The 26,490-nt window shown below is 41.9% G+C and overlaps 1 protein-coding gene across 9 annotated transcripts in view; it reads right to left on the reverse strand.

Moving 5' to 3' along the window:
- MATN2 (matrilin 2) overlaps nt 1–26,490 on the reverse strand; it is a 110,669-nt gene that overhangs the window by 69,967 nt on the left and 14,212 nt on the right. For all 9 annotated transcript variants that reach the window (XM_045003741.1, XM_045003738.1, XM_045003737.1 and 6 more), the window contains exon 3: nt 2,121–2,690. In XM_045003741.1, the coding sequence (XP_044859676.1) occupies nt 2,121–2,690 (570 nt within the window). The remainder of the gene's footprint in view (nt 1–2,120; nt 2,691–26,490) is intronic.

The raw sequence follows: 26,490 nt of genomic DNA on the forward strand, positions 1-26,490 counted from the left end.
TGTGGCTTGTGGCTGGTGGAGTTGGGGAGATGACCCCTGGCAGACACAGACAAGACTTCCTCACGTTAAGGGCAGGTTTTAACGAGGTGCCTCACAACCCCGGGTACCCCCAGGAAGGATCACAGAAGCCATTTGCCTAATGCAAAGTAGTGTACATTAGCAAAGATTACTTTTAACTTTATTGCATGAATGAACAATACTACAGTAATGGCTGTTCATAAGTTTTTGTACACAAAAAGGACTGTAGATGGAACAAAAGTACTACTTAGTTTTCATGTCTCATTTCTAATATCAAGGAACGTTCAGAGATATTTCTTTGCACACTGTCAATATTTAAGCATTTGGAAGGGTTCTATATATACTGCCTGAACTCTGTATTTTGATTATAGCCAAGAGATCACTGTGACCCTAACAGCAGCCCAGTGCAAGAGGGCAAGGGGTTCATGGTATCTAAGCTTCAAATGGCATGACCAGTTCGGCATACCCCAGTTCATAAAGGTCATAAACCGTATCTGATATGTGTCATGTAAGGTGTCACTGCAAAATAGTAACGCTGATCAGTAATATTCTTGCCTGCTGTATGTACAGTAAATGCCCAAGGAACCATACAAATGTGAAGGGAGTAGGTAAACAGGTTTCTCCAAGATAAAGGACAAGCTGATGTCTCCAGCCAGGTGTCATCAGAGTCATTTGGTAATCACATGGCAAGGATTCATTTGCATCACAGCGGGAGGAACAGAAACATTTGCATTTTTGCAAACACCAATGGTGGAAGAAACCAGCATGGAACTTCCTTCACCACCAGATTCCATGTCTCCTTTCCCACAGCTTGAATTAACCTTACTTTGGGGGGGGGGGGAGGGAGAGAGGTGGGCAGTCGGAAACCTTCAGAAGAATCCACTTCACAAGGTCACTGGACTCTAAAAGAGAGGGGCAAAGAACCCCAAGTTACCTTTCAAAGGAACAGAGCTCTCTGGAGTTTATGGAAGATCCTGGCCAGAGGGGTGGTAATGTGTCTTGCTGGATAGTAATGTGGTAAGAATCTGACCTTTAACTAAGACTACAGTTTTGTTAAATCTTAATCTCTAGGAAGTGTTTTTTACTTTTATTTGCTTGTAACCATTTCTAGCTCTATGCTTCATACTTGAATTCACTTATAATCCTATCTCCTTTTGGTAATAAACTTTACTTTTACTCTAAACCCACCCAGTGCTGTTTGAAATGAAGTGATTGTTAACCCCAGTTAAAGTGATAAACTGTGCATTTTGTCCCTTTAGTGGAGCAAACAAACCTCTGATTGGGCCAGGAAAGGACTGCACATTGCAGAGCCCGTGGTTTTGGGAAAATTCAGGACTGTGGGGTATTGGGGTCATCTTGCAAGATGTAACCAAAACTCTGGTGGATACAAATGTGAGACTGGGGTGTAACAAGCAGGCTGCTGGAGTCAGAGTTGCAGACCCAGAGGTACTTAACTCACAGACACTCAGTGCATGCTTGTAAAATAGCTGGGAGTGTCCAGATAAGGGAGCTACAGCAGCATTGCTATTCAAGGCACCCAGGGTCCGGGGCAAATTGCCCCCTTTGCCCCCCCCTCTGGGCGACCCTGCCCAGGGTTACAGGACAGGCAATGACACAACCCCTCACTGGTTTGGACTGTACCCAGAATCTGACAACCATGAAGCTTACAAATTTAAAGATCAGTACTAAATGAAAAATATTTAAAAATTAATATAAATCAAATTACTTATGACATTTAAGTAGCAAAGGATGGTAAATTCTCTAAAATAATAATAATAAATAATAAATGGTAAAAGAAGGGTATGTGTATTTCACTCATTGCATATTTCCACTAGGAATTAAATCACATTTTAATAGGTCCAACAGCAGAATTGGCTCTCTCCCTCCCAGATATGTCTGCTATGCTGAGTGTCTTTTGGATAAACCTCTTTTATACATTTTATATGAATTAAGCACCAATGTTTTCTAGTTTAGTTAGCTTTCTGCTTAGCTTTTATATTGCACCACAAAACCTAGGTAATTTTTCTTTGATTTTTTGCATGTTTGTTTTTTACTCTGAATATTTTCACCCAGGCTTTCAAATCCACAAATAGTTGTCTTACCGCAAAGTTTAGTCTGGAATGCAGAGGTTAGTGTTTCAATCTGACTGAAATTAGCCACTAAAAAGACATGCTCTTCATGAGGTTCACTTCCAATGGACTTCAAGGTGTTCATATCCACTCTCCCCACACCAATGGCAAAAATCAGGATGCCTGAGTTCCGGGCTTTAGCTGCAACCTCTGCCACAGGATCCTGTGGTCTCCCATCTGTCACTATCATGATAATTCTGGGCACATTCTGGCTCAGTGGCCGTGCCCCTTCCGATTCTGAAAATGCAATGTTCAGTGCATACTGAATAGCCAGCCCAGTCATGGTGCCAGTGGCCAGGTGCATCATTCTTTTCACTGCTCGTTCCACATCATGTTTCCTCCTGAACGTCTTCAATGAAAACTCATGTTTGACTGTGCTGCCATACTGAATGAGGCCTACTCTGGTGACATCAGGACTGATGTCTAGGAACTGCAAGATGGTTAAAATGAATTCCTTCACTTTTTCAAAGTCATAAGGACGTACACTGCGAGAGCTGTCGATGATGAAGACGAGATCAAGACGTTTGCGGTTGCAAGCATTCTCTGGAAGAGGGAAAAAAAACAAAGATGATTTGACTAGAATTCTAAAATACAAAGCAGATAAGCCTGGCCCAAAGACTCAACTGTGCTGGCAAAACAATGAGCTAGTATGTATCTCAAGGGAAAGCAAAGTCCAGCCATGGACCAAATAACTATTTTTCTACAATTCAGCACCCAATGCAGAGGGGTGATCTCCAGAGAGTACAATTTCCTTGGCATGTGTGCACTTGCACACATGCACGCACACACTTTCTAGTATCATTTTGGTCATTTCTGTCCCTCACTGCACTTTCCTTTCCTTCTCTTGTACCGCCTATCCTGCTCCTCTGGCTTTTTCAATGCCTGTTATTCCCTCTTCCCTTCTCTTCCTCCTCATCCTTCCTCTACATTTTCTCTCTGTCCTTCCCATCATCTTCAATGCTTTTTCAGTCTCTCTCTTGTTCCAACAATCCCTCTTTTCTCCTTCCTCCTCCACTTTCTCAAATCCAAATTTTTCATTCTTTTAGCTATCTCACTAATGTTTTAATCTTTCTCTATTCACATTACCTTTCAGCACTTTTCACCACTGTAAGGAGGGAAAGAGGAGGAAGAGGGAGTTGGCATAGGTATTTATCATATAGTCTTTAATTGCATGGTCACATACTATTTTTTCCACTGGACCCCTGCTTCATTCAGTGCACAGGATGAGCAATGCTGACTGAATGAGCAGCTATTCAATATTTTGTTTTGTCCTCATTGTTCAAACTGTGGCCCTATGACTTATTTACTGCACACTATTCAAACTTTGCTCTGAAGACAGAATTATTACTTTCCTCATGGGCTTTTCTATGGAACTCATCACTAAAGTATATGATTGCTTCACATACATTAATTAATTAATTTTAATCTGTGATGAATGGTGGTATTATTATCCCTATTTACAGAAGGGGAACTGAGACAGAGCATTTAAAGGTTAAAACTGTCTGCTAGTTTTGTATCCAATTTGAGATGCAATGGGCCTGATTTTTCAGAGAAGTTGGCGTTACATAGTGCTGTACACGTTCAAAGCACAGCTCTCAGTGACTTCAACAGCAGCTGGGAATACTCAGCACTTCTGCCAATAATACCTCAGGGTAACTTGCCTTCCATCACACAAATTGGATTCAATTTTCCATGGTGGAATTCAACAGTATTCACTTTGGGACCATCTTTTGCTCTTCCCGCAGTCCCTTGTCTCATTCACTACACCCCTTTCAGCTTCAGCAACAAATGGGGCAGGATTTTATAGACAATAGCCTACTTCACTATCCAGAACACCATCTATCTTGTGCTCCAAATGAGGCAGGAGTCCTATGAAAAATATACTATGTGATCAGGTCAGTCAAGATTGTATAATACATATGCACAAGTAGGGTAGCCACTCGCAGGTTCCTGGGATGCTGGAGGTTCCAGGACTTCCAAGAATTGCATGACCCTCCCCTGCACTGGCGTCACCTTCCACAAACAGTGCATGTGAGGTTATGCCATACAAAAAGTGCCCCCACTGGTGTGACCTCGCATTACAGTGCATGTGAGGTCATGCCACATGGAGGGTGCCATCTTTAAGTGCATGCTGCTCTGTCCCACCAGTGTGACCTCAAACACATGGTGCGTGAAGTCATGCTGCATGGTGGGCACCATGTTTAGGTGCATGTCCCCCCACCAGTGTTACCTTGCACACATGGTGTGTTCAAGGTCATGCCAGAAGGGGTGGAACAGCAGGCTCTTAAAAATGGTGTCCCCCGTGCAATACCAGAGAAAACCACATCCAGTTTTGTTCCAGTGCCTGGCGCAGGACAAACCACCCCAAAAAAGGACTGTCTGGATCAAACCCAGACAAGTGATCTCCCTACACATAAGGGAGCTGATTTAAAGTTAAATCGGTGCAACTTCTGTGTGTAGACAAGCCCTTGTTTAGGGGGAAGGGATAGCTCAGTGGTTTGACCATTGGCCTGCTAAACCCAGGGTTGTGAGTTCAATCCTTGAGGGGGCCGCTTAGGGATCTGGGGCAAAAATTGGTCCTGCTAGTGAAGGCAGGGGGCTGGACTTGATGACCTTTCAAGGTCCCTTCCAGTTCTAGGAGATTGGTTTATTACCTTTGTTTAAATTCTCTTGTGAACAGCTGAAAAATATTAACTACATGTTTCTGCCAATGAGAAGGAAAGAAAAGGATCCTGTTTCCATTCACTAAATCAGAGGCCTTTCCACAGGCAACCAAGAACATTTGTAAGCATAGAACAGAAATGCTTTTTGCTGACCATAAAGTAACTGCATGGATTTATTCCTGTGGAATCTAGAGTACAGCTTTATTCATAAGCAGACGAATAAGCAAGAGCCACATAGTCTTGCAAAATCAAAGGATGTTGAACATAAGCCAAAATGAGCAGAAATGGAATTCCAGTTCTAATGGGATACAGGCTTGCTAGCATATTAACCAATTTTCCATCTCATTATCTTGCTGCTCTATCTAATTATTACTTGTTTTAGTTAAAGCTAAATAAAACAAACACCACACAGGTGTGATGTGGGGTAATTTACAGGACTGCGTGCAAAAGGGAAGAAAACCAGCCACTGAAGAAGGGCTAAAGCTGCTTCCCTGGAAAGCTGGTGTTAAAACTAGCTTGTCACCGGTAGGGACAGGACAAAACTGGAACCTCCCACCTAAATCCCTTTGTGTTTCACAGGGAATTTTCAATTTAAATCTAAGGATTTGGACTCACCTCAATGGCTCTGGTTCTTTAATTCCCCATGTGGGGATTCAGATGGAGATCTCTGTGTAGAGAATCTTGCACAGTATCTGCACAACAGTACTGGACTGTGCTACAGAGCACTGAATGGATTGATAGTAAGGGATAGATTCCAGTAGTGATACAATACATCAGTATTATTTTCATCAGTAAAATTCTTATCTATGGTAACTTCAGCTACTTGAAAATAAGACAATAGTTTCTTTGTGGATTTAAATCTTTGTCTTCAAATATTTTTTTTAAGTCAACAATTTGATTGTTTAAAGGTGCTATTTTGATGGGTTAGTGGCTATTGTGACAGCTTTGGCATTATTAATGCTGATGTAACTCTCAGTTCAGTGAAAAATAAAACTTTAATCCTTGTATTACATACAACTGTTTAATTGAGGAAAATAATGATATCTTGGGGTCAGTAGACCAACCAGTGTGAGAACAATTCTCTTCCATTTACATTTAAACTTTTGCTAGACTTCTGACCTTTTGTTTTGGCACTTCTTCATTTCCTTGATTTTGCAAATTTTAAACTTCTCACTTGCCCTATGTACTTTTTCCTTAGATTTGGGAGATCATCCACTTATTCGCAGAGCAGATTAGCATTTTACAACTTTGGCAAAGAACTCCAGACCGGATAGTAATCACCTTCAGTAGTTCATATGAGAAGTGGCACATTCCTAGGCTCTAGAAATAGGAAAGAGCTGTTCTATCATCTAGTCCAACTCCTGGCCAAAGCAGATTCAGTATTGTCAACCCCAGGAGTCCAAAAATCATGAGTCACATCCCTTCAAAATGATGAGATTGGCCCAAAAAAGAAGAAAAGTTAATATCAGATTTTGCATCCTTTTGATTTTTACACTCCCTCTGCCCACCTCCAGGGGGAGAGTGACAATTACAATTATCTCCTCAATATATGTTCCATTCTATGCATCCGAAGAAGTGGGCTGTAGCCCACAAAAGCTTATGCTCAAATAAATTTGTTAGTCTCTAAGGTGCCACAAGTACTCCTGTTCTAATTACAGTGTTGCAACTCTCCCAAATGTATAGAATAAGGTGATTTTGGCTCTCACTTAATGGATCCAACTGAGATCAAATTACATACATTTGTTTAAATGCTGCTACACAGTTGGCGATTATGTGGTCACCAAAAGCTTCGGGGGTCCAATAATATTACCAGCAACAGACAAAGTCTATTTAAGAACCAGTTAGACAAACAGCTTTCAGGGATGGTATAGGTATACTTGGTCCTGGACTAGATGACTTATTGAGGTCCCTTCCAGCCCTACATTTCCATGATTCTAGCTTCTCCCCAAACCCCCAAATCTAATTAAGTAATTCTATGTCCCCTCCATCTCCCCATCTGCCCATTTCCCAGCCCTGCAATTAACTATACACACCCAGCCCCCAGATCAGTTTTGAGCTCCTAGCCTCACATTGATTCTGCTCCCCACCCCAGGCCTTTGCCCCATAAGACACCTCTGCATATCTGCCAGCTGTGGGGGTTCTTCAACCCCTCTCCAGCTTCGGGCAGCAGCCGCAGCAGGGTCTTCTTTCCCCCCTCTACCCAAGCGCAGGGAGGGAGGTCAGTTCCAAGTGTTCTTCACTCCCGCTCCCCCTTCACAGGCCTCCTGTTGCAGGGATAGAGTGTGGAGAGGAAGGAGGGATAAGACAGAGCAGACCGACCAATGCTTCACAGAAGGGGAGGGGGAAAGTGCCACCCTGAGCTGCTGGGCTTTCTTCTCCTTCCTCCTGTCTTCTGAAAATGTTATTGGCTGCTCTGTCTCCCCTTCACGAGCCCAAAACTCATCTCTGCTCCTGAGAGAAGTGGGAAGCCTTGACTGGCTACTGTTCCACAGGAGACAGGAAAGTGGGGAAGGCAGCTAATCAGAGGACGGTTTCTCCTGGGCAGGACTGAAAATCCATGAGCACTGGAGCTTCTGGGGAGATTGGCTCCAGTCAGCGCTAAAACCATGTTATTAAATTGCAAGAGCTGGCTACAGTGAAATTTAATGTATATTTACTAGTTTGCCAAGTAGTGGGACTTCCACTACTGCCCCTAGGAGATGAAGGCTAACAGATCTCATTATCAGGAAAAATTCTCTGATATTTAGTCTACATTTTTCTCACATATTATTCCTAATTATACCCATTATACTAAATAACACTCCTCCCCCTTCATGCTATTTACAGCCAAGATTTTGCAAAGTGACTAGTAGTTTTGGGACCCAACCAGAGACTCATTAAAAAGAGCCTTGTTTTCCTAAGACGTGTTTGCAATACTTTCTGAAAATCAGGCCCCTCTATAGTGTCTCCAGCTAGGCTCCCAAAAAGTGTCACCAAAAATCACTAGTCACTTGCGAAAACTTTGATCTACACCTTTATGTCCCTCCTTAGGTGTTTCTTAATCAAGTTATTTATATTTAGCCTTCACCAAAGGCTCTTAAGCAAATTAAGCAATCATGGGATAAGAGGGAAGGTCCTCCTCTCATGAATCAATAACTGGTTAAAACACAGAAAACAAAAAGTAAGAATAAATGGCCAGTTTTCACAATGGAAACAGGAAATAGTGGGGTTCCTCAAGGATCTATACTAGGACCACTGCTGGTCAACATATTCATAAATTATCTGGAAAAAAGGTAAACAGTGAGGTGGCAATGTTTGCAGACGATACAAAATTACTCAAGATTGCGAAGTCCAAAGCTGACAGCAAAGAGTGACAAAAAGGGCCATCTCTAGACTCATAGACTTTAAGGTCAGAAGGGACCATTATGATCATCTAGTCTGACCTCCTGCACAATGCAGGCCACAGAATCTCACCCATCCACTTCTATAACAAACCCCTAACCTATGTCTGAGTTACTGAAGTCCTCAAATCGTGGTTTGAAGACCTCAAGCTGCAGAGAATTCCCCAGCAAGTGACCCGTGCCCCACGCTGCAGAGGAAGGCGAAAAGCCTCCAGGGCCTCTGCCAATCTGCCCTGGAGGAAAAATCCTTCCCGACCCCAAATATGGTGATCATTTAACATAAGAACGGCCATACTGGGTCAGACCAAAGGTCCATCCAGCTCAGTATCTATCTACCAACAGTGGCCAATGCCAGGTGCCCCAGAGGGAGTGAACCTAACAGGCAATGATCAAGTGATCTCTCTCCTGCCATCCATCCCCATCCTCTGACAAACAGAGGCTAGGGACACCATTCCTTACCCATCCTCGCTAATAGCCATTTATGGACTTAACCACCATGAATTTATCCAGTTCTCTTTTAAACACTGTTATAGTCCTAGCCTTCACAACCTCCTCAGGTAAGGAGTTCCACAAGTTGACTGTGCGCTGCGTGAAGAACTTCCTTTTATTTGTTTTAAACCTGCTGCCTATTAATTTCATTTGGTGACTCCTAGTTCTTGTATTATGGGAATAAGTAAATAACTTTTCCTTATTCACTTTCTCCAAATCACTCATGATTTTATATACCTCTATCATGTCCCCCCTTAGTCTCCTCTTTTCCAAGCTGAAGAGTCCTAGCCTCTTTAATCTTTCCTCAGATGGGACCCTCTCCAAACCCCTAATCATTTTAGTTGCTCTTTTCTGAACCTTTTCTAGTGCTAGAATATCTTTTTTGAGGTGAGGAGACCACATCTGTACACAGTATTCGAGATGTGGGCGTACCATGGATTTATATAAAGGCAATAATATATTCTCAGTCTTATTCTCTATCCCCTTTTTAATGATTCCTAACTTCCTGTTTGCTTTTTTGACCACCTCTCCACACTGCGTGGACATCTTCAGAGAACTGTCCACGATGACTCCAAGATCTTTTTCCTGACTCGTTGTAGCTAAATTAGCCCCCATCTGAGCATGTGGGCAAGACTCACCAGCCAGCACCCAGGAAAGAATTCTCTGTAGTAACTCAGATCCCATCCCATCTAACATCCCATCACAGACCACTGGGCATACTAGACATTTTGGTGCACTACGCAGCCCCCCCCCCCCGCGGGGTGTGTATGTGTATGGCCCCAGGTCTTTGCGGGGGGGGGGGGAAGAGGGGGCTGGCCCCAGACCTCCATGGGGGGAGCAGGAGCAGGCTTGGAGGGCAGGGGGGAAACCGCTCCCCAGGCCCGACCCCACACTCACGGGGCGGGAAGTGGAGCGACCCAGCCCCAGCCCGCTCCACTCTGCTCCCCTGGCTCCCGGACTTTGGGGGAGGGGAGGGAATCACCCCCCAGCACTCACAGGCGGCGCAGCTGGGAGCCGGCGGAGTGGAGTGGGCTGGGGCAGGGTCGCTCCACTTGCCGCTGCCCGGTGAGTGTGGAGAGTGCCGAGGAAGGGGTGGAAGAGGTGGGGCGGGCCTAGGGTGGAGCAGTGGCAGGAAGAGGTGGGGTGGGGCAGAGGCTTTGGGGAAGGGATAGAGTGGGGGCAGGCCTGGGGCGGAGCAGGGGCGGGGGCCAGGGGGAAGAGGCAGAGCAGGTGGGGGCAGCTTTCCTGGGCGGCTCAGCCAGCTGGGGGGGTTGGGCTGGCCGCTGGAGCAGCATGCAACTGTGTAGGGCACCAGGAAATTTGGACCAATTTGGTGCCCCAAATTTCCTGGTGACCTATGCAGCTGCGTACTTTGCGTATGGGTAAGAACAGCTCTGGTGACAAATGGATCTCACAAAACTGGGTGACTGGGCAACAAAATGACAGATGAAATTCAGTGTTGAAAAATGCAAAGTAATGCACATTGGATAACATCATTTTACTATCCCAAAATGATGGTGTCTAAATTAGCTGTTACCACTCAAGAAAGATCTTGGAGTCATTTTGGATAGGGCTCTGAAAACATCCACTCGTGCAGCAGCAATCAAAAAAAGCGAACAGAATGTTAGGAACCATTAGGAAAGTGATAAATAAGAAGACAGAAGATATCATAATGCCACTATACAAATCCATGTTACGCCACACCTTGAATACTGTGTGCAGTTCTGATCATCCCATCCCTGAAAAGATATATTAGAATTGGAAAGAGTAAAGAGTAGGGCAACCAAAATGAGTAGGGGAATGGAACAGCTTCCATTAAAGGAGAGATTAAAAAGACTGGGACTGTTCTGTTTGGAAAAGAGATGACTAAAATGGGATATAATAGAAGTCTATACATTCATGAATGGTGTGGAGAAAGTGAATAAGGAAGTGGTATTTACCCCTTCACATAAACACAAGAACCAGGGTTCGCTCGATGAAATTAAAGGCAGCAGAATTAAAACATAAGGAAGTACTTCTTCACACAACACACAGTCAACCTGTGGAACTCGTCGTCAGGGGATGTTGTGAAGGCCAAAACTGTAACTGGGTTAAAAAATAATTAGATAAGTTCATGGAGGACAAAGCCATCTCTCTTTCTCTAGTTTCCCACATCTCCTCACCTTCTTCTTCTTTTTTAATAAAACGTAGAAATTTAGGGCTGGAAGAGACCTCAAGAGGTTATCTAGTCCAGTGGTTCCCAACCTTTTCTCTGCCATGGCACACCTCAAGCTCCAGGGGCTCTTCCGCTTGCCCTCAGCCGGCAGCTGCAGGAGAGGGAAGAGGCAGGGCAGAGGAGCCGACCAATTGCTCACACAGGAGGGAAAGGGGGAAAGAGTGGGAGATTAAGTTTTGATTGATTGCTCCACTCCTGGAGGAGGCAGGGCCACGGGGCAGATGGCCAATCAGAATGCAGCTCCCGCCACCTTGTTCTCATGTGTTCTTTAAAAAAAGAATTCTGCATTACACCTGTTTGGGCATGACGGCACACTAGTTGGGAAACACTGATCTAGTCCATTCCCCATGCTGAGTCAGGATTAAATTCTTCTTGTTTCTTCTCTCTGTCTTTTCCTGTTCTCTTATTCTTGCCATCTCCCTTGTAGAACAATGGAAACCTTACCAAGCTTGTCTCAAAATGGGTTCATTAATTAACTGTGTGCCAAAAATAGTTCTTAGGTACTGACATTCACAAAGGTTTGAGTTCTGGTTTTCTTCTGCTATGAAAACAGACAAAGTTTGGGTTTGACAAGCTCTCACATATTCATGCATATTTGCATAAGATTTCTTAGTTTGTCAGGAGTAGGTCTGGCCTCCCGGACATAATAGCAGAGAACTTACGGCTTTTACTTAATAAACAATACTCAAACTTGAAATTCACTAGCAAGGAGAGCCTCACTTTATTCACAGAGATTCAAGATAAAAAATGCTTGCCAAAAGCTTAGATAGGAAGTGGATAAAAATAAATAAATAATTCCAGGGAACTGCAAAAGCTTTGCAAAGGCACATCAAACTGGAACCTACACTGCGAGCTCTTCAAGGCAATTACTGTCTCCTCTTTTCTGTTTGGAAAGTACTTACCACATTTTGTGGTTATCATCAAAAATAAATATATATGAATAATTCTGAGTGCTTTTTTTGCATAGCCTTTCTTCATCCTTCATTTTCTTTTCTCTCCTTCCTCCCTTCTCAATCTTCTCCTCCATTCCTTATTGTAAAGTCCTTCAGCAGGGTGACCTGGAGAAAACCTTTCTATAGTATTTTACAGCCTCGAGTCACTTCTTCATTCCCTCTGTGCTAAAACCTTCCATCATGTTCCAGCAGGGATTCTGCTCACAGTCTCTTCCATTTCCTTCCATACACAAACTCCATTATCAATCACTGCAGGAGATCATTACATTGTCCCTTTCTTTACCTCTTTCTTCCTGCTTTTTCCGTATTCACCCGTACCCAAGCACAATGGTTATGATTAATAGCATTAGTTAGTACCTCTCCTCCAAGAGCACCAAAGAAATAAATGAGTTCAAATAGTTCTTTAATTCTCTACTTGGGTATGGAGTATTGGTGTGAAGCACACATCTTGCCATCTACATGGATCATAGGGACACAGATTCTGATGCCCTAGAGTTCCTCAGTTGTCCTCACTTGTTTCAGCTGTTCTCAGCTAGGTATGAATGTCACTTGTGCTCCCAACTCAGAACAGATGATACATGTAAGGGACTAAGAATCAATTTCCTGAGCAACCACAGGGAAGTGCTATTGTGCAGGAGCACAACTACTTCAACATTTAATCCAGTTTCTATGCACAGTTTGGGGGCATTTTCCCTTCTTTGCTTCCTCCTCCTCCTGCCCATGTAACAAACCATAACAAAAACATGAACATAAAATAATGTGTGTGTATAGAGCGGATTCTTAATTTCTTTCTTCTCACAGGCATGGAACTTCTATGTGGCCTACTTCTCAGCCTTCCTATGGCATCATACTGGGGACATGGAAACAATTATAGCTGAGAAAGGCCAGGTTTAAAAAATAAATAGCTTTTGGAGGACTTGGTTGGAAAATTCAACAAAAAACAATATAACTTTAATGAGTTTGTACTGTTCTCTCAGGATACAATATTAAAATATTTTAAAAGGTATCTAACAACCTTCTTTTAAAATGTGAATTTCTGACTCTGTATACCAATGGAAGTTTCCTATACATTGTAAGCTGTCAGTCATCTCAACATTAATCATTAAAGGGATTACTTGTATCCAGAGGGAACACATTCTCACATTTCAGGAGCTGTCTTTTCTAGTTGCCATAAATTCCTTTGGAAACAATACCATGAGCTTTCAAAGCAATTTTCTCCTCTTTTTGCTCACAAGACCATTTTTCTGCTTACCCACTCTTCCTTGTAAAGTGAAGCAGTTTCTCACAGTCCCCTGAAAAATGCTACTTACAGTATTTTCACAATCATTTTGCACATCTGCAGTTTTTTAATTGGTAAATTGAAGAGCTCAGACTGGAGCCAGGAATGCTACATTTTTGGATGTTTCATGTTCTTTTTTGTCCTGACCTTCCCCTACAGGGAAAATATGCATAATAGGTTTAGTATTCTGTATGAACGAACACACACACACACACACACACACAGAAAAAGTGGAGTTTTTAATTTTAGAGTTCAGAGTGGTAGCCATTTTAGTCTGTATAGGCAAAAACAATGAGGAGTCCTTGTGGCACCTTAGAGACTAACAATTTTATTTGGGCATAAGCTTTTGTCAAAGCAAACTGTGTTCCAAACAGATATAGTACATAACAATAGTTTGGTGGTTGTGTTTTTTCAAACAAGCAGTTTCAAGTAGAGTAGGGGTCGGCAAACTTTGGCAGGTTGTGAGACAGTTTCTTTACACTGACCGTCTGTAGGCATGGCCTCCCACAACTCCCAGTGGCCACCATTTGCTGTTCACGACCAATGGGAGCTGAAGGAAGCAGCGGCCAGCATGTCCCTGCAGCCTGTGCTGCTTCCCGCAGCTCCCATTGGCTGGGAATGGCGAACCACAGCCACTGGGAGCAGCGGGTGGTGGTCGTGCTTGTGGACGGTCAACGTAAACAAAATGTCTCGTGACTCACCAGCAGATTACTCTGATGGGCCATGTGCCAAAGGTTGCCAACCCCCTGAAGTAGAGAATGCACATTTTAAAAAGGATAAAAACTTTTTGCAGTTTGGTACATGATTTATAGTACTGTCTCTAGAAACAGATGTTCCTTTAGTAAATTACAATCTCTATTTAAATAAAGATAGCTAGAGAAATAGCAGTGTATCAGAGAAACATTATGGATAGAATTAGGATAGCTTTCAGAAAAAAATGGACAAAAACATAACTTGTTTTTATTGTACAGAACACATCCCTCCTAGTGTCACAATGGTTACTGTATTGGTAACTATCTGCTGGAAAGAGGCCAGTTCTGTTTGATGCATGACTTAAAAATAACCAGTAAAATCTAAAACACAACAATTTTTAAACTATGTTAGTGTTAAAAATGTGAATAGAGATTGTCCAAAGTTGGGCTATCAAGCAATAAAAAAATTAATCAAAATTAAACGCGTGATTAAAAAAATTAATCATGATTAATTGCACTGCTAAACAATAGTGGAATACCATTTATTTAAATATTTTTGGATGTTTTCTACATTTTCAAATATATTGATTTCAATTACAACACAGAATACAAAATGTACAGTGCTCACTTTATATTTATTTTTGATTACAGGTATTTGCAATGTAAAAAAACCAAAAGAAATAGTATTTGTAAATTCACCTAATACAAGTACTATAGTGCAATCTCTATCGTGAAAGTTGAAATTACAAATGTAGAATTATGGAAAAAAAAACTGCATTCAAAAACAAAACAATGTAAAATTTTAGAGCCTACAAGTCCACTCAGTCCTACTTCTTGTTCAGACAATCGCTCAGACAAACAAGTTTGTTTACATTTGCAGGAGATAATGCTGCTCACTTCTTGTTTACGTCACCTGAAAGTGAGAATAGGCATTCATATGGCACTGTTGTAGCCTGCATCGCAAGATATTTATGTGCCAGGTGCACTAAAGATTCATATGTCCCTTCATGCTTCAACCAGCATTCCAGAATACATGTGTCCATTCTGATAACGGGTTCTGCACGATAACAGTCTAAAGCAGTGCGGGCCATTGCATGTTCATTTTCATCATCTGAGTCAAGATGATTTTCTTTTTTTGGTGGTTTAGGTTCTGTAGTTTCCGCATTGGAGTGTTGCTCTTTTAAGACTTCTGAAAGCATGCTCCACACCTCATCCCTCTCAGATTTTGGAAGGCACTTCAGATTCTTAAACCTTGGGTCGAGTGCTGTACCTATCTTTAGAAATATCACATTGGTACCTTCTTTGCGTTTTGTGAAATCTGCAGTGAAAGTGTTCTTAAAATGAACAACATGTGCTGGGTCATCATCCATGCTATAACAGGAAATATATGGCAGAATGTGGGTAAAACAGAGCACAGGACATACAATTCTCCCCCAAGGAGTTCAGTCACAAATTTAATTAATGCATTATTTTTTTAACGAGCGTCATCAGCATGGAAGCATGTCCTCTGGAATGGTGGCTGAAGCATGAAAGGGCACACGAATGTTTAGCATATCTGGTACATAAATACCTTGCAATGCTGGCTACAAAAGTCCCATGCAAATGCCTGTTCTCACTTTCTGGTGACATGGTAATTAAGAAGAGGGCAGCATTATCTCCTGTAAATATAAACAAACTTGTTTGTCTTAGTGATTGGCTGAACAAGAAGTAGGACTGAGTGGGCCCATAGGCTCTGAAGTTTTACATTGTTTTGTTTTTGAGTGCAGTTATGTAACAAAAAAAATCTACATTTGTAAATTGCACTTTCACAACAAAGATTGCACTACTGTACTTGTATGATGTGAATTGAAAAATACTATTTCTTTTATCATTTTTACAGTGCAAATATTTGTAATAAAAATATACACATTATTTCAATTACAACACAGAATACAATATATATGAAAAAGTAGAAAAACATCCAACATAGTCAATACATTTCAATTGGTATTCTACTATTTAACAGTGCAGTTAAAATTGTGATTAATCACAATTAATTTTTTTTAATTGCGATTAATTTTTTTGAGTTAATCGCATGAGTTAACTGGGATTAATTGACAGCCCTAGTCCAAAGCAGACCAAAATCCCAGAAACACATTTGATCTGTGGAGGATTCAGATTAGAGCTTTGAAATTTAGGCCCATCTCTACTTAGAACACAAACCATCACAGGCAAACAAAAGTTGAAAGTCAGCGAGAACAGAACTTGTTAATTAGAAGTGAGAGTTTGGGTAAAGTAGAGCATTTCAATATCACTGTTTCAAATCCAGCCCAGGTAAGTAGCAATCAAAGCTATCACCATCTGATAATGCTCAGTGGTCCATGTTCACAGAGTTTGCTGGTCTGAGTACAGCCCCTAGTGGATAAGTGGACCATAATACCACCACCACAACTGGCACTATTTGGCAACCTTGTTAGCAGTCTCAGCCAAAACGTGAAGGATTGAATGGGAATGGAGACTGAACTGCCATCTCACTCCTAGAGCAGGTGCCTCCATGTCACGTGGGTGTCACAATAGCAAGGCACATGGAAAGTCTCCTTGTCACTGTCTTTTTTTGTCCTGTCTTAGGATAGACTAATTTAATCCAGGGGTATTAATCTGACATCTTTTGTGAGCAAAAAATTCACACACAACACACTCACAAACACAAGTATAAAAATTAGATAGGATAGAATGGATTTTTAGAATAATCTTGTGTTGCTTGACTGCCTAGAGAGAATGAATCACAAATGCAGTAATCACTCCATATGCATCGTATTATTTCCATTCATGTTATTAAGGGAACCACATGTATAACCAAGGGGCAAATCATTATGTCTTTAGTTGCAAAATATAATTCAACACAGACATGCAAATTTGAGTAACTGCTGTTTTTACTGGACAGAGTCCAAGTACATTTCTTTTTTTAGGCCTCCCTCTCTGTATTTCAGTCCGACGCAGTTTCAGGTAAATCTAGCGGTTAAGTTCCATTGCTACACATACCACTAGACAAAATGTTCCCTAAATGAACATTTCCCTCATTTATATACTTACCCTCAGAAACAGATAGATATATAATTTATATTCCTAAGAAACACGACTGTCATTACCCTGACCTGCCATTGGATTGCAAATCTCATTCAATTACTCAAATGCATTCAGACTATAGCTCCCAGAAATTGATACGCTCATGTCATATGAAATACATGTGGACTTTACCAGAGCAGATATCTATCTAGAAAACAAACCACTTTCTCTGAAAAAAATATCAATTTGTTGTTTTGTAGAATAAAAGATAACGATGGAGTATTTATATAGCTGTTAGCTGATCCTCTCAATCTGGTTGCAGAGGTCCCCTGTTTTGGTTATATTGTTCTTTACCTTTCCGTAAATGAAATTAACTAGTTAATTCTGATGGGACATTTTGCCCCTTGAACTGTACAGTCAAATCTGCTTCCATACGGTGTATTATAAATAATCTATTTCACTTTAGTTTCCTAAAAACAATATTACACTATCTATTAAAATTCTCACTGGGCTGACTCCCAGCTACTTTAAAGATCACTTCGCAGCTACATTCATCAGGACCAGTAACGCTGTTGGTGCCTGTTACAGTTGCATAGGGTATGTAGGGAGCATAACACACCAAGTCTGCTCTCCTCTACAACTGCTTCTTTATTAACTTCCAAAATGGCCTCCAGGGACCAGGCAAAACTCCCCACCCCAGAATACATGTTTATGGACTATCCTATGAATAATGTTCCTGAACCCCAGGATACAACTTCCCTCCCCCTCCAAGTTCAACAAAAGTTCATTGATAGGAAAATCAACAGCTCAGTATAACTACTGGAACTCTAACTAGAAGTGCAGAGAAGAGTACCTGACCTCGTGTGGAAAAAAGGGAAAAGGGGATTATTCTGCCCCAAGTCACTCTGCCCCCTCCCACCTCTCAACACTCCATCTACAGGTTCAAGTGAACAAGGGGTTTGTGTTATCTCATGCAGAGGTGGCGGATTGGAGCAGATATTCCCAGCATAGCCAGGAGAGGAGGAAATTCCACAAGCACCCCAGTACTAAGAGGTCCACTCCAGTACCTGCTCCAACAGGAGCAGACTATCTGCTTCCCCCAACTCTGAACTTGGATGAATCATAGGAACAGTAGCATCTACTGATCCACTACCCAAGTCCGTTGAACCTGACTTGAGTTCCTTGCTTCCTCCTCAGGCAAGCAGATAATCTATATGCCATCTCCTAAGGGAATGTCCTACAGCAACCTGACAGGAAACCAGGTCTGTAACTTTTACGATCATACCAGGCAGCCACTTGGGCATTCCCACAAAGCTGCAAATCTAAACAAGTACTCCAGGAGACAAAAAGCAAGTAACCTGTTGACGGTCATGATTGTGTTTCACATTTTCTTGATGTTGATGCACTTGTTTCTCCAGATAAAGTTTTAAGAAACTCCACTTGGTATGTATCTATGGCATGAGGGGTTGTTCTATAATTGCACAAGAACTGAGACAGCCTGTTCTACAGCAACCTCTCAGTAACCTTGCAGAGTCCATTTTTAAAGGACTGAACAACACTCTCTATCAGTCTGCTTGTAGACGGGTGGTAGGGAGCAGATGTTATATGTTTGATCCCATTCACCTCAAGAAGGCCTCGAATAAATCACTGGTAAAGACACAAGTGTCAGGCAGTCCATGTGCACTAAACCAAAAAGGAAGCTCCTCAATAGTTACAGATGAGGTAGCTACTCTGACTGCAATGACTTCTATCCACTTAGAATGTGCATCCACCATAACAAGCAATATTGACCCAGTGAAGGGACCAGCATAGTCAATCTGTAGTCGGATCCAAGGCCTTTATGGCCATTCCCATGCTAATAAAGTCTGCTATGGAAGGCAATTTCCTTAACTGTTGGCCTGTGGCACTGGCCAGTACTGATTGCTTTCTCTCTCTCTCTAGGCTTGGTCACCATATGTACCTTCTGGACAGTTTTCATCAGGTCATCCCAAGCTGAGTTCCATTCAGTTCCTCCAGTATTAACTTTCTTGTCTGGAGAGATATTATGACTCAAGATCCCCAGAGGAGAATTCTGCTTTGGAGACTTAGTTCCCAAAACCTATGAAAATAAGGGCATATGTCTGCAGATACCATCAACTTGGGCCATCCTTGCTGTACAAAATGAGAGACCTAGTACAGAACAGGGTCTCAGTCCACTGAGTGATCTGCTTATCTGTTAGCGGAGCTTCTTCTATGCTGGCTAAAGCTGGCACCACTTCTTGAGGTGCATGAATGTCTTCTGGTGCTCTACCCATTGGCAGCTGAATGAGGCCATCCGCATTAGTAATTGCTGGTCCAGGCTTATAGATAAGCTGATATTGGCAGGCCGTTAGCAATAATGCCCAATGTTGCAGGTGTGCAGAAGTCAAAAGGGGAATAGCTTGGGCCTCCTTCAGAAGTCCTAAAAGTGACTTATGGTCAGTTATTATAGTTAATTGTTGCCCATATAGATATTGATGGAAGTTCCTGACAGCAAAGACAATAGCCAACCTTTCCTTATCTAACTGGCAACAATAATGAGTGTGAGGCACAGAAGACTACCCTGTCAGTCCCATCTTCCATTCTATGAAAGTAAGTAACAAGCACAGTTCTGAGTTAAAATACACCAGGAGTTTGGCTGACTTTAGAAGCTCTTTGGTTTCTTTGACAGTGATCTCTGTTCCTTACCTCAATGCCACACTACCCCTTTATTTAGCATGAAGAGGGGCAAACCACATTGACTGATTTGCTAGGAATCATCTGTAAGAGTTTAAAAGGCAAACCTATGCCATGAGCTTCACTCACATTTTCTGGAACTGGAACTTCTTTGATGATTTTAACCTTCTCTTCTAGTGTTCACAGTCTTTTCCCCAAAACTCCATTTCCTAAATAAATCATATTCTTGTCCATGAAAACATGCTTTGAGTACTTGAGTTGCAACCCAGCTTCCCTTAACCTTTGTAGGACTTTGTCTAGGTTCTGTAGATGCTCCACTTCTGTGTCTCCTGTCATGAGAACATCATTTAGGTATACCACAACGTGGTGCAATCCAGCCAATAATCCTTCCATAACTCTTTGGAAGATGCCATAAACAGAGGAAATCCTGAATGCTAAGCAGGTGTACCTATAGAGTCCTTTATGTGTATTGATAATGACCACATTCTGCGAGTCTTCATCCAGGACTATTAGTAATCATGCGACATATCTAGCTTGGTAAGGCTCTTCTATGCGATGAAAGGGTAGTGCTCCAAGCAGGTAGCCTGGTTTGCAGTTTGTTTGTAATCACAGCATAAGATGTATGAAGCCATCAGCATAGATGTGTGAAGCCATCAGCTTTTACTACTGGCACTTCCAGAACAGCCCATTCAGAGAATTTCACTGGACAGATAATGCCTGCAGTCTCTAAACACCAAGTTCCTCTTCTACCCTGGCTTCTACAAGGAACAGGAACAGGGCAGACCTTGCAAAATTGAGGGCGTGCAGTGGGATCTACATGTGTTTTCACCCTAAGATCCTGGAGTTCTCTCAGCTCCTCTCCAAATACTTGCCCATGTTTTTTCAACAGATCATTCATTGATCCTGCACTCATGTGTTACAAAGGTCCCAGGAGTCTTTTCCAGCCAAGCTTCAAGGCAGAGAGCCAATTCCAACCAAAAAGGTTTGGCCCTTCCCCAGCTACTACAAATAGAGGGAGACGAGCCCTCTGGGGCTTATACCTCACCTTGACTTCCATTCTCCCCAGTATAGGAATTTTCCCTCTATTGAAGGACTTGAGTAGAGCTCAGGTACGGGACAAAGTCAAGCTGGTGAATGCATCAGCAATAACTTTGTAGGTCTGTTGCCCCAACTCTGTAGCCACTATCCCTTTGTCAAGCTCCATTTTCACCTTCTGCCCATTCAACTGTAGCTTGACTATGATTGGTTCCTTATAAGAATCCTTCTGATTCAAGAAAGCATACACCTTGTCTCTTCTTCCAGTTCAAGGTCCTCAGCTGATACTATTTTTCTGAGGAGATTATGGTTTCACCTTCACTATCTGTCCATTGTCCATTTGCACTTGATATAATCTTTGGATTCCTGGTTGCACCACTTCAGCTCTGTGGCAGAATTTATCCTGTTTTGTTAACGGTTGTATATGCACTTTGTCATCTGGCTCCAGATCTGGCATATCTCTTCCACATCTGTTGTATGAAAACATTTGTCTTTTTTGTTGGTTTCTCTGTAGTTCTCCAAGGCTCAAACAACCTTCAGCTTGTCAACAAGAGTATCTTCATTCTCCGGCACATCAATCTTTAGGCTGGACTAGAATATGGCCCTGAAAAGGGAGTATTCCTGTAATCTAGTATTGCTAAGTATGGTTGAGGCTCTGTACTCCTCACTTTTTTCAGTAGTTTCTTAGCAGTTTTTACTGCTGATTTCACCTTGCCATTGCTTTGACCATACCTCGGGGAAGATGTGTGATCAAAATCTCAGTCCTTACTGAAATTCTGGAACTCTCCTGAAGCAAACTGTGGTCCATTATCAGAACACACGATGTCCAGTATCCCATACTGTGCAAAGTGTGTTTTTATCTTCCACATGACTGTTCTGGACCCTGTGTCTGGTAAATAGTCTATCTCCCAGAAATTAGAAAAACAGTCTACAATGATCACGTATCCTGTCTCCAGAGTAAACAAATCCACTCCCACCTTTGCCAATGGTCATTTTGGAACTGCATGTTGCCACAAGGTCTCTTTCAGTTGACAGGCTTCCCAGGATCTGTATATATCACACTTTTCCTTGAATGTCTGTAATTGCTCATTCATTCCTGCTCAGTATCATCATTTCTCTGGCTCACTTTAAGCCACCTTCAATTCTTAGGTATGACAAATGAATTTGGTGCATAATCTCACTCCTAAAAGTTGATGAAATAACTGCTCTTTCTCCCCAGAATATGCCATTCTGTATATACAACTTGCCTCTTGTCTGAAAGAATGGTGTTCTCTCTTTAGGTACTCTGTGTTTGTTGCTGGCTATTCCTGTAGGATCAGGAGTTTCAATGTCTGCAGCATTCTGTCTTGCTCCATAATTAAAATGATTTACAATGACCTAGAAAGGTAAACATTATTACCATTTGTGACTGGACCTGGTGTGGGTCATGGCTGAGAATGCCAAATTCAGAACAGACTGATAAAAAACAGGCAGTCACACCCCAAAACTGGTGGTTATTCTAACAGAGTTCACTGTAGCTAATTCCTTTAGTAAAACTATAACTAAAAATTTATTAATAAAAAAGAAAAAGAAAAAAAGTTATTAAATGGTTAAAGGAATCATGTATATTACAAGTGATTTCAGAGTCTGTAGATCAGGTTCATAGCAGTGATGGTAAATCTGCTAGCTTGCAAAAAAGCCCTCTGGATCACCCAAAGGGATTGGGGGTCATCAGTCCTTTGCTCAAAGCTTCCTTTTGTTAGAAAATCACAGTCCAGAGGTGAAGAACAAGACTGAAGACAAAGAAGTGATGTCACAGTCTCCTTCTATACATTCAGCTCAAGTGCATGGAAAGCTATTGGCAAAAGATGGAGTCTTAGATCACGTGTTCTTATCACATGTCCTTACATGACTTGCTGAACCATTGCCTCAGTGCTCTCTGAAACATCTCCAGGAGGGGCTCATTGGGCGAGTTGATTGTCTTTAATAGGTCATCAAGCAGGCTGGCTAGCTTTGATGCAAATCTGTCTTGGGGCATCACCCAAGAAAACAACATGTTTGAGATACAAACACATATCAAATATTCATAACTTCATATACAAAGATGACACATGGATTTAAACAGGATAATAATATTTAGCAGTCTATACTTTTTCCACTGGTACCTTACATAACATACTTTGTACAAGATTTATTGCAATTTTGTAACAGCGGTGACTGTATTAGTGTAACTTGTAATCTTCCTTTTTATACAGCATCACACTATTGACTGTGATAGGCAGAATTAATGTACTTAAAATAAATGTCCTGCCCAGGGTCTTATATCCTTTTTTCATGATTCCCTCGACACCTATCAAAAATGTCTTTAAGAAATTTTAAAAAGCTATTCAGAGATGCCTATGGTCACACTGGAAACCAAGAATCAAAATGGACTGGCTGAAACGTCCAGTTGAGATGGGAGGCCAGGCATTACCAGACTCCAACACATGCTATAGAGCAGTATAAATTAGACCATTACAAGAATGGATTTCTAACAGAGAGAATCCACCATGGATACAGATAAAACTGAAACTAGCAAACCCAATCTCATTATATAATAGTATGCTGGACTTGTATCCCAAAATTCTAGTAACCATGAAATATCACCCATTACTTAAAAGTGCACTTACTAATTGGGTGTAGGTGAAGCACTTGACCTACCAAAAGGAGCGGATCTCAATAACATCTAAAATAAAAAATAATAGTGCTTTCAAACCCAATATGAATAAGGAAGCTTTTAGATGTTGGGGCAAATGCCACTATGATAAGTGGTAGGATTTCTTTAGGCATGGACAATCTTAAAAACAAACAGATGTAGCAGATGTATTTAAAAGAGAGAGAGACAATGTGCAACCTGGGTTTATATGCAACCTGAGAAAACACTTTCAGAGAAGAAAGGAACCAAAAAAACTATCTGTATTAGGAAATTTCATACAGAGGTTTGAAGTATCAGCAATCAAGGTTATATCTAGAATGTATAACCTCATGATTATGTTTTTAAAGGACAATCTGGATAAAGCTATTAAGTCAAGGAGTGCAGTTTGTAAATATGAAATAAAAGTAAAAGAATGGAATGGGATAATGCAGATGATAAATATTGGCTTTACTACTAACCAAATAGTGCAAGTGCAGTACTTTTTAGTCTACAGAACATATGTTCATCTACCTCTATATAATAAAACATATAATATTGCCTCAGATATCTGTATGAAATGCAAAACAGCCAGACCCTCTTTCATATACATGATATGGGACTTCTGGATGGTACAAAAATTTTGGAAAATCATCCTGAGAGAGAAATAAAAAAAATTTGAGATAGAACTCAGACAGGATTTAAAGACATTTCTACTAGGGCCTGTTAAAAAGTTTCCTATTGGGAATAAGCAAACTACTCCTATTCTTGCTCTTTATAGCAAAAGCAGCAATCTTAAATACGTGGACCCAAGCAACAATTCCTAGCATAGGTCACTGGAAAAAACAATTAATAGACTATTAATGGAAGGCTTAACAAATTTTGTGAAAACAGTGCCAGACAAACTCACAAAAAATGGATAAAAGTAACAGTGTATTTCACACAGGAAAACAGTACAATAAAAATATTGAAATCTTTTAGATGCTTTGATATAGACACAGTAATCATATAATTACAGGATAGTCAAAAAGAATATACGGAGAGGATAATCTCTCCTCCTCCTCAGTTTTCCTTTCTCTCTCTATTACCTTGAGACTCCCTCCATCCTCAGAAAACATTCAGCTTCCCCCCAAAAAGACAAGACAAAAATTAATATGAATGATCACACCCACCCACACACCCAACATGTTAAGGTTGTATTTAAATAATTTTTTGGGGAAAAGCGGGTGAAAATGATAACAAGATAATAAGATATGGTCAACATATAATAGGTTGCTTCATGCTGTTAATTCTGTATTAAGATCTGAATGTAATTGTAATGTTTTATTGTCAATGGCTGAAAATATCAATACATAAAATCTCAACCCTCCTGTGACGGGGTGTACTTGCTCTGCACTAGAGCAGAAGGGGTTAAGGCAGCATTCTTAGCAGTGGAAGCCACGCCCTCCTCAACCCTGCTGGGCATGCTCCAGCTGCTGCTGCAATATAAAAGAGAGCAGCCTAGCTCAGTCTGGGCTGACTGCAGAGGAGGAAGGATGCACCTTGCTGGCTCCAGCCGAGGAGCAGCCAGGATCCTGGACCATGGGAGCAGGAGACACCAGGCCCAGGCAGGCGCCCAGGTATCTGCGGATGCCCAGGGACTTTGCAGTCATTTCCCAAGTAGCCCAGAGATGCCAAAGACACCCCAACTTCAGCTGCAGGAGTCACCATATGAAATAGCCCAGGGAGGGACTAGCCAGTGTCCCTGCAGCAATCGGTGTGTTGCAGGCGGATTCTCAGCCGACTTAGTGGCGAACCAATTCGCCACTACCAGGGCTCTGGGCTGTGACTCAGTGGAGCAGGGATGACCTGGGTCCTCCTACCCCAGCTGCCCGCTTTGGGGGGCGGCCCATCAAACCCCCTCCTACTGACACTGGCCATTGTTCCATGCTGCCCTGCAGCCTAGGGGAGTCCTACTGAAACCGGCCCTTAGGCCACGCAGCCATGAGGCTGAGGGCAGCCATATCGACATTAACCGCAGGGCTACCACGCCCTTGCCCCACCCCTAGGGTGATGGGGTGTTCTTGTCCCACACCACTTCCCCTCAAAAAGAAAATAAAAGAAAAGAAAAGAAGGCCATGCTAAGCAGTTTTCTGGACCAAATGCAAGATGAGAGAGATAAGGGACCATGTTTTCTTGTGTCTCTCTTCCTCAGGGTCACATGAAATTCTTTTTAGAAGTGATTCTGTAGCCCACGAAAGCTTATGCTGAAATAAATGTTAGTCTCTAAGGTGCCACAAGTACTCCTGTTCTTTTCTTAGTTTTTATAATTTTTCATTTTATTTTGGGGAATTTTCTTGTTATTTCTTTAAAATGTTGTTTTATTTCTTTTTGTTACATTTACATTAATAAAATATCTCAAATGACCAAATATAAATAAAAACAGTATATAAACCTTGTTTATCTATACTACATCATTTTATTAAGCATTATTCTACACATTGAGACATTCACCAACCCATCCCACAATACCCCAGACAGCTCATTGAAATTTACCCAGTACTGCAGCCCTCAAATAACCCCCTCTTCTGCATCCCACTCAGAGAGACAAAGCCTATGGGACACCACAAATCTTTCCAACCCCTACTGCTTCTTTCTGCAGCCATCCCAGTCCCCACATCTATATCCCTAGGGTTCTCCATCACCCCTTATATATTCCCCTTCTCCCATTGAACCTCACCCCCCCCCCCAAGACTTCATCAGTCCCAGGGACCCCTCCCCTCTCCCCCCTTAAGTATTCTCCCTCCTCCACTGAACCTCAACCCCACATTAATCCTGCTCCCTTCAGGGTGGGCAACCCAGGGAGGAATTGGGTCCTGTCAGGGGGAGCCAGGCCAAACCTGAGCAGCACTGTGACCCCGTGTGCCAGGTTGCAATGTGGGAGCAGGGAGTCAAGCCCAGCCCCGGAGGACAGGAGCAGCAGGAGCCTCCACCGAGGGGTGAGTTTTTCATTTTATTTTGGGGTATTTCACAAATGCAAAATACATAGGGCTCTACTCATCCTGCTACAATACTTATATGTTATAATTACCAGTTCCCTGAGCCATCCTATCTTCCTCCTCTCAGCCTGCAAGGTCTTACATGACTCTCTCTCTCTCTCTCTATATATATATATCATAGCTTAAACACTGAGAGAAGTTCATATACATAACCAATAACACTTTTTACAGCAACAGTCACTTTTCTGAAGTTAGGTCAGTGTAAATATT

The sequence above is a fragment of the Mauremys mutica genome, chromosome 2 (assembly GCF_020497125.1).
Source record: "Mauremys mutica isolate MM-2020 ecotype Southern chromosome 2, ASM2049712v1, whole genome shotgun sequence".
In the NCBI taxonomy this organism is placed as follows: domain Eukaryota; kingdom Metazoa; phylum Chordata; order Testudines; family Geoemydidae; genus Mauremys; species Mauremys mutica.